Here is a 9,953-nt window from a genome sequence, read left to right as displayed (position 1 = left end):
TACTGGCCTACTGACTTAGCCATAGAAACTTTCTTTCAAACCCATTAAATATAAGTAAAAATGAAGAATACCAGTATGATGGTCCTTCTATTTCCCTGAAATGTGGATGTATGGACAAGAGTGTGGGTCATGAGAGATAGTTTGTGAATGTAATTGGGGTGAATGTTCTGCAAGATTTAAAAAATTTATGACTGTTGCTCAGGTTGGCAACAGTCATAAATAATAACTAACTCCGCCTGTAATCATACAGCCAGTCCCAAGCCTGGATAAAGGAGGAGGGTTTGGCGGCAGACTAGCAGCCTGGCCCTGGAAAAAAGATTTGCCATAGAACCGTCTAATTGAGTGCCAACATGATACCGACTATGCAACCTGCCGACGACTATGGACCGCCCCCGGACTCCTTGACGACGAATTCGGACCGCCCCCGAACACGATTTTTGAAAACGAATTGCGAAATTAAACTTGGTTTTTGGAACGTAAGGACCATGGTTCAACTTTCTAAAACAGAACAGGTTGTGAATGAGATGGACAATTATGGCCTTGACATCCTTGCTCTGTCGGAAGTCCGTTGGACTGGTGCAGGTAGTCAAACCCTCAAGAAGGGATCCACAATCCTGCACAGTGGCACCGAAAAAAAGGAAGAAGCAGGCGTCGCCATAATGCTGTCGAAATCTGCGTCCAGAGCCCTAACGAAATGGACGCCTATAAATGAGAGGATCCTCGTGGCATGGTTCACAGGTCGCCAAGCTAAGTTAACAGTAGTCGCATGTTACGCACCAACTAATGAGGCAGACAATACCACAAAAGATAACTTCTACAACACCTTACAAGCTGTCGCCAAGGATATCCCCAGCCACGATCTCGTCTGCTTTGTTGGTGACTTCAACGCCAAGGTGGGGAGCGACAAGTCCTATTGTCCTGAGGTTCTTGGGAGCCAAGGCCTCGGCGAAATAAATGAGAATAGGATACTGTTAGTTGACTTCGCACTAACAAATGACCTTATCATCGGAGGAACCCAGTTTCAGCATAAAACTATCCACAAATACTCATGGAACTCGCCTGATGGTCGAACCCACAACCAGATTGACCATATCTTGATCAACAAAAAGTGGAAGTCAAGCCTTCAAGATGTAAGAGCCTACAGAGGAGCCGACGTCGCCTCAGACCACGCCTTGATGATTGCAAAGCTGTCCCTCAAACTGAAAGCCACAAAAAAATCCCAAACCAAAGAGAAACCTGCCTACGACTCTGAAAAGCTCTCAAACGCAGCAGTTCGTCATAGGTTCAACATACAGCTTACAAACAGGTTTGAGAGCTTGGCCCTAGATTTGGATAGAGAAGCCACTGTGGAGACAACCTGGGCCACCCTAAAAGAAGCCTACAACCAGACAGCAATAGAAACAATTGGGCACAAAAAAAGACCCAAAGACGAGTGGTTATCCGATAAGACATGGACCCTTATCGAAGAGCGTCGGAAACTAAAACAACGTCTTCTAAATGATGGAGATAACAGCGACACAGTCTTGAGTAACCAGCTGTATCGATACCAAGACAAGCTGGTGAAAAAGAGCGCAAGGGGAGATAAACGGAACTTTCTAGAACAAAAGGCAGCTATGGCAGAAGAAGCGGCCAAGCGCGGTGATTCCAGAGCCGTCTATAAAATCACCAATGAAATCATCGGGAAACGTCGCAACCTAAATGGACCAGTAAAAGACGGAAACGGGAAGACAGTCACAGCCCCCGATGAAATCTCTGAAGTTTGGGCCCAACACTTCGAGAAAGTTCTCAACCGACCTAGTCCTCCGAACACAGCAGATATCCCCACAACCCCTTTCCTGGAACTTCAAATCAATACGGAAGAACCGTCAACCGAAGAACTGGTACAAGCCGCTCGCAAACTGAAGAACGGTAGAGCACCAGGAAGCGACAGGATATCAGCAGAAATGATCAAAGCCTCTTTAGGCGCTTGCATAACTGTGTGGATCACATTCTTTGCATGTATATGGAAATCAGAGAAAGTCCCCGAAGAATGGAGAAAAAGCACACTCATCAAGCTTTTTAAGAAAGGAGATGCAGCAAAATGCGATAACTGGAGGGGCATCAGTCTCCTTTCTATCCCGGGGAAACTATTCTCACAGATAATCCTTCGTCGCATCCAGACAGCCTTAGATAAGCACTTGCGAGACGAGCAACATGGCTTCCGCCCATCCCGCTCCTGCTCCGACCTTATATATGTCCTACGCATGATGATCGAGGAATGCAATGAATGGAGGCAAAAGATGTACCTTGTCTTTGTGGATTTCGAAAAAGCCTTTGATTCAATACACCGAGATTCGCTGTGGAATATCCTCCGATATTACGGCATTCCAGAAAAACTTGTATCCTTGATCATTGCCCTATATGAAGACACCGAGTGCTGCGTTCGGACCCACGAAGGAAATACAAGGTATTTCCATAGCATGTCCGGTGTCAAACGGGGGTGTGTCCTCTCCCCCTTGCTTTTTGTCCTTGTAATCGATTATGTGCTCCGAGACTGCACGGGGTTTGGTATCCAAATCTGCGACAACAAATGACTAGCAGATCTTGATTTCGCCGACGACATCACCCTGATGGAGGCAAACAAGGAAAGGCTCCAGGATCTTCTCGAAGTAATCCGAGAGAAAGCGAGTCTTTTGGGACTAAAGATCAACTCGGACAAAACAAAAAGCATGGCAACGAGCGACTCACCACTGGGCTTAAAGTGCGGGGACAATACAGTAGAGCAGGTAGTGGATTTTAGATACCTTGGAAGTACAGTCGAACGAACTGGATCCAGCGAAAAGGAGGTGCAGTCTAGGATTGGACAAGCCAGTGGAGCTTTTAATCGACTAAAGCCAGTGTGGCGATCGAAAAAGTACTCCCTGAAACTGAAAATGAGGCTGTTCAACAGTAACGTCATCTCCGCCCTCCTTTATAGCTGTGAATGTTGGAAACTAAACCAACACCAAGAAAAGAGGATTCTTGCCTTCGAGAACAACTGTCTTTGCAGAATACTAAACATTAACTGGAGAGACCACATAACCAACCAGACTGTTCGGTCTATCTCGCGCCAGCCCCTGGTAACAGATGTCATACGCCAACGAAGATGGCGCTACCTGGGGCATGTTATCCGTATGGCGGGAGATAGACTCCCCAGAACTGTACTGGAGTGGCAACCAGAGGGAACCCGAAGAAGAGGGAAGCCGAAGAATACACTTCGTCGTTCGTACCAGCGGGACCTAAAACACATCAATGCGATAGTCCAACCCCATTGGGAAGACGTCTGGGCAGCAGCACATATGAGGGACGACTGGCGGCTCTTTTTGGATGCCCTGGGTGCCTCTGGCGGCACAGGAGGAACTAAGGTCTAAGGTAAGGCTCAGGTTGGTAACTGAACACAGAAGTATAATTTTGTTATTTGTTTTTCTTTGTGACTATCATGCTTATTTAATGTCCAGTATTTTAAAGTTAATCTTCTTTAATTTGTCTTTAATTGCCATAGCCCTAGGGCTTAAATACAATAAAACCTACTTATATCCATTGATTTTCTTTAAATAGATAGTAGCTCTATGTTTCCTAGCTTCAGTAAATTTAAATGTAATTGTGAGACCAGGGATTACAAAGTAGGTGAAAACTTGCAAATGAACCTCTGGTATCAATAAAAATTTGTAAGAAATGGATATCAATTTAAAGATTAAAAAAACTGTTAGAAAACAAAGAAGACAAATGAATAAACAAAAGTAACCCTTTACAACCATTTAATGAATTGTCACAAATATAGGTCACCCTTAAGATTGAAATGAACAAAGCTTCAATTATGAATCCATTTTCCTTTAAACAGACTGAAGGGGCAAACCTCCAAGCTTTGACAAATTCAATCTCACTTTTGGGCATTCTCACCTTTCCTTTTCAAAGGAAACTTTCTTTGGATGTTTCTCATCCAACTAAAAACAACACGGACAGTATCAGGTACAAGTGACCTTCTACTTAGCCTACATACCAAAGGGAAAAGCATGCATCTCTATACTATAATTTACCTCCAACCTGCCTAATGTGCAAATATATAGCCAAAATTATGTAGTTCCAATGTATTCTGTCACCTGTTACCTTTTCCTCCATTCTTGCTTTGTTTACAGTTGCTTCAATTAGCAGGGAGTTAAAGGTTGAGGGATAGATTCGCAGAATCAATGGGAAACATGTAACTTCAGCTATAAATATTTTTGAAGGTCATCAAAGATCAAGGCCCTCTAGAGCAAGAATGAGTAGAGATGTGTACTTTGAAATACCTTCCCAGGACATACTTTAGCCTGTAGATCCATCCCTGAAAGTTTCATTTTCCTAACCTAACCCATTTCAGTGATAGCAAGAAGTCAATCGACTAGAATTTTACTGGATAAAATTACCATCCTTTGGAATAGACTCTGAATAGTCTACCCTAGCCTACTTTTTCAATAGGATTAAAGACAGTCTCAGAATAATGATTTGGCAGCCCATAAATCCTCAACTTATCTGTAATACTTCACCTAGGCCTGTTTACAGAGCCTAAAAGGAGTTAATGCTTAAAATGATACCATGTGACAATTTAATGGAGCCTCAATGTTACCTGGAAGAAATCAATCCTTAGAATGATTCCAAATGGCAATTTAAGGTAATAATTATGCCTGGATATGCCAGAAAACATGGAAATCTTTAAATTAAATAAAAAGTTTTTCATTGATTTAACCTACTTGCCAATAGATAGCCTACTACTCAGGGTGTCCTTTAATGTTGATCCCAAAATATGGTGATTTACTAACCTGGCTCAGATCCCTCTTTCTTTTGCAAAATCACTGTCCCACCTTCTTCCAAGCAAATAACTTCATATTCCATTACTTCATTCTTGTCCATATTTATTTTTTGTTGAATGAGATTTTTGTTGAAGAAGGTGAATTATGTACTTACTGCGCTAACCATTCTTTTGAGCACGGTAAGAAAATCACTTACTGCGGTTACTGCCGGCAGTAACTATTCTCGTTCCCAGTGGGTTGGGCAGTAACCATTTTCCCGCTAGGAACGGAAATAGTAACCATTCGGTTACTACAGTAAGTCCCTGGAACACACCCCCTAGGGCTACGGGATATTATAGGCCGAAGGCCTCGACCGAGATCCGTTGATTTTTGAATCTAAAAGAAAGGGAATAGTTGTGGGAAAAGTGGAAGTCATGGCCAATTGTAGAAAAAAGCCAAGACAGATTGTCCAGGTTAATTTTACCCCTTTGATGGCCGTTGTTACTGTCTCCCATTTATGCTCCGTGCAAACGTGTCCCTTCACAATGCCGAACTGAAGTCGTACCGGTTGGAGGTTCTCGCTGGGGAACAATTGCAGGTTGACTACAAGTTGACTTGCATGAAAATTTTCCTCTCATGCATATGACTCCACAATGCTGAACTAGAGTCCATCCTCTCATGCTAATTCACGGTGGGTTGGGTTCAACCTGTTGGAGGTTCTAACGGATTCATTCACGGTGGGGGAAGCAATATATTGACAAATTTGGCAATGAATATAAATGGAAATAAGACTATCTTTCTTTAGACTATCATTGACTATCTTTCTTTAGTTTCTTCTGAAAAACCTCAGATAAATGCTGCAATTTCGTAGAATCTTTCGTAGGGTTTTTTGACGTCATAACTCTGTGATAATTACAGATGAAATTCTAGTCCGGACTGAGAATTCTTCAAAGAATTCCAGACGGTGCGAAATTAATTCTGCATACTTGAGCTTTCGGACACGCTCAATATTAGTTAAACCGATCAGTTAACGCAAAATGACGCCTTTAAGGCGACATTTTAATTATAAGGAGACATATGACTTCTTACTAAATAAAACGGCAGCAGAGAAAAAAGTCAACTCTAATTAACTTTTGCGAGTCGAATCAAACGCAACTCTAGTGAAGTGAATCACCGAAAGACCCCCTCTGTGTTTTAATACCTTAGGCTCCATGCACTTCCGCAATTGGAATTTCACAATTCGCTTCGAAAAATTTACAACGTCCTTTCTCTACTAAACAATCTAAAAAATTTACAAACTAAATTTATACTTTCAACCGACTGTTCTTCAGTTAATGCTCCTCCGAGTAAATCTTCACATAGTTTTATTCAATGTTCTCTCATAAGCCTTCTAATTTCTGTCCTGTAACACTCTGTGCGGACACATTGGATGATGAGGTGCATGCATAGCCAAACATCTTTTAAATTGTACTGAAAGCTATTGTATACATACCCTAACAATAGCTTTTAGCACAATTTAAAAGATATTCTTAGAACCACGCCAATGTCAAAATGGATTCTCAGATTTTTCTTAAAGTCCGAAAAAGTGAAACACATAGTTAATTTTTTTTAAATAAAACAAATAATAAATTGATGTATTTAAAGCAATTTTTTATTATTTAACTATATAATGAAATATATTTCTATATTTTAAAAAAATACAACAGCAGTGCATTAAATTATGATGGATAGTCGGAAAGCAAACTTATTTAAATTTTGGCAGAATGACATTAAATTTACCTTATTTACAAAGCTAAGTAGGCAACAGAAACAGGCTATGAACTTCAATCATGGTGTATTGATTATATTATGCAACATTAAATTATATTGTGTATTAAAACTAATGCTAGGCCACTACTAATATTTGATGTTTAAAATGCTGTGGAGTACAAGTTTCCAAGAATTTTCCTTCTAATATAGATCTGAAATATATGCTTGGTATTTCTTTTAAAGCTAGATTTCCAGGCCAAAGGCACGGTTTTGACCCCGTGTTCTTTTACTTGTCCGATAAAATTTCCACTTATCCCAGTTTAACCACTAAAAGATATCTTTGGGGTAGATGTTTGTAGTTTAATCAAGTTAGTTAATGATAAAGAAATGCGAAGATGTATTATTTTCTACTTGCCTGTTTTTCGTACCTGTAGAAGGTCCATATAGTTTTCCTCTCTTTTGTTAAACACATTATTTTTGTTTAAGAGTTATTTCCGTAATCTGTTTTGGTTTTTCTCTTGCTTGTGAGTTTTGCTTTGCTTCTAAACATAAACGTAAATAAATCACCTAAGAATTTTCACAGTCATATTTTACTTAAATCAGTGCTTTGACATCCGTTGGGGGGGGGGGCATGGAACAGATTTGTTGGAACTTCTATTAAACTTCAAACTATATTTTACTGAATAAAGTGCAAAAGCTACCATTTACAAGGAATCTCAAATCAGGATAGTTTCGCTTTCGATTCTTATATCATTCAATTTTTACCGTTAAAACTTGCCTCATTCATTGCTGCTGCAGAAAATAATGTCCTTGCAGAAAATATACAGAAATAAAGTTTCCTAATAAAATTTGATTATTTTACTTAATAAGTTGTTTTAAAAATTAGCTTAGATTGCTAAGGTCGGAACTATATTGTCATGAAACTTAAATGTACATCTTAAGTATACAAATAATTAGTCTAATCAAGTCTTTTGATGCGAAATGCTAGCCATCACGTAGTAAAACCAAAATCATCTAGTTAAGTCCTAAGGCCTAACTACGCGATTTTTGGGTGCAAGGCAAAGAGGAAACTATGCTGACATCTAAGTTACTTCCTATGTTGAGAGTGTTGTGATGTCGACACCTGTAGATACATCAAACCTCATTGGTCTGCATGAAAAATATTGTTGTTCTTATGATATATTTTAATAGCTTCTAGCCTACATTTAGTCTGAACACCTGATGTATTTTTCATATTAGTTGCCTTGAATTGTGTGTTAAAATCTTGTAAAAAGTAGAATGTTGAAACGTGATTGATATTTTTTTCATTCAGTAAACATTAAATGAATGAACTACAATTTTAATCTTTTTTTCTCAGAATTACTGACAAGACAAATTTTTTCTGAATGAAATAGAGTAATATGTCTGGGGAGGGGGGGCCGTAATACTGATTTTGATTACCGTGATTTATTACTACAACAAATATCTTGTAATCTTGTTCCTAAATTTTGGTGGGTTCGACCAATTTAATAATTTCCGCAACTACATGGTATTTGATACACCCCTCTTAGACGAGTAACTTGGGTTTTATAATTACCAGAATTAAGAAGATTCATTATTCTTAAATTACTTCTGAAGCCGACACGTAAATTATTTTTTAAACAAACTTTTTTCATTTTTGAAGTAATTTTCAGAATATAAGGTAGGTAAATCGTGCTTGTGGGTTTATTCGAATCATTTACTGGTGTGGGATTTAAGGCCTTAGAGAAATGTATCTTTAATCTTTGAGCAATAGCAGTATTTATGAGAGAAATTTGGTACCCGTTGCAAAAAGGTATGTCTGTAACAAAATTTAATTCCTTTTTAATATACGGCTCTGAACAGATATTAAGTACTATGTCCACACAAGATATTACCACGCCTCTTTTAACCTGTGGAAGATGGTTAGATTTGAAGTGAAGGTATCTATTATTGTGTGTAGGTTTTCAAACATCATACTAGTATACATGAAAATTATATCAAAGCTGCTTAAAATGGAATTTTCAGAAATGTCTATCTGTTTTAACTTTTCTACAAGATCAACTGAATTTTTTATATAAGATTTTTGAGAATGAAGCAATGGCTTAAATGCAATGCACAACCATTTTTAAATCATTGAGGCAGGTGATTTTGTACTAGCTACAATAGGTCCTAGAGGGATGACTTGTTTTTGCAATTTTGGTAATCCATAAAACTTTGAGCAAAAAATACCACAAGGGAGAAATTTATTGCATAACTGAGGAGTGACTCTGCCATTTTCTTTCAGAGTTTTTAATTCTTTTATAGTATTTTGAGGAAATTGATCAGTCTGATCATGGGTTAATTTAGCTTAAGTATTTGTATCATTTAAATTATACTGAATTTTATTATAATAATCAGTTTTATTCATAAATACTAAGGAGTTGCTTTTATCGGCTTTAGTGATTATTATTGAGGAATCATTACGGAGTTTGTTCAGAAATTTCGTTTCATATGATTATTCCATATACATATATATATATATATATATATATATATATATATATATATATATATATATATATATATATATATATATATATATACTAGCTGTTGGGGTGGCGCTTCGCGCCACCCCAACACCTAGTTGGTTGGGGCGCTTCGCGCCCCCCCCCAAGCCCCCCCGCGCGCGTAAGTCGTTACGCGCCATAATAGTTACGCGCCATTGTAGTTGTGTCCCTATGTCCCACCTGTGAATATATATATATATATATATATATATATATATATATATATATATATATATATATATATATATATATATATATATATATATATATATATATATATATATATATATATATATATATATATATATATATATATATATATATATATATATATATGGTTTTAACTACGTAAAACTTGCGAATATACAACATTCTTTGCTGTCCCATTGTCTTTGCATATAAATAGATTGTCAGGTTTACCGACTCTTGAACATGCAACATATAATGGTCCATGGGAAAACAATCTGTATTCAGATCTATACCTCATGATTCTAATGATTGCCCTTGAGCTTTGTTGATGGTGATTGCTAATCGACCATTCCCTGTCCCGGTGTCCTGGTCGTCATTTACATCCCCCTGTTTCCCCCGGTGTCCCCGTTGTAGTTGTGTCCCTGTGTCCCGGTCGTCATTTATATTCCCTGTGTCCCGGTCGTCATTTGTATCCCGGTGTACCGGTCTGTATATACATTCGTTTTTTAGTTTTGTTTTTCTCCTTTATTTTTTTCCTTTTTTTTTCTTTTTTAGTTTATTTAGATTTTTAGATTTTTTAGTTTTTTTATTAGTTTTTAGTTTTTTTTTTCTTTTTAGTTTTTTTGTAGTTTTTACCTTCTTTTTAGTTTTGATAATTTTTTTTTTTACTTATGTCCTGGTCGTC

The 9,953-nt window shown here is 37.9% G+C and overlaps 1 protein-coding gene across 1 annotated transcript; it reads left to right on the top strand.

Annotated features, from left to right (window-relative positions):
• Positions 1–2,609: 2,609 nt before the first annotated feature.
• On the top strand, positions 2,610–3,389 carry LOC136027690 (uncharacterized). The gene has a single exon (XM_065705138.1). The coding sequence runs from the start codon at positions 2,610–2,612 to the stop codon at positions 3,387–3,389; it is 780 nt and encodes a 259-aa protein (XP_065561210.1).
• The last annotated feature ends 6,564 nt before the right edge of the window (positions 3,390–9,953 follow it).

The sequence above is a fragment of the Artemia franciscana genome, chromosome 5, assembly GCF_032884065.1.
Source record: "Artemia franciscana chromosome 5, ASM3288406v1, whole genome shotgun sequence".
Lineage (NCBI taxonomy): Eukaryota > Metazoa > Arthropoda > Branchiopoda > Anostraca > Artemiidae > Artemia > Artemia franciscana.
Note: the sequence above shows the minus strand (reverse complement) of the source record. Positions and strands in the feature narration are given on the sequence as shown.

Coding starts and splice junctions, on each gene's coding strand:
- LOC136027690 (XM_065705138.1), top strand. CDS start 2,610: ATGGAGGCAAACAAGGAAAGGCTCCAGGATCTTCTCGAAGTAATCCGA.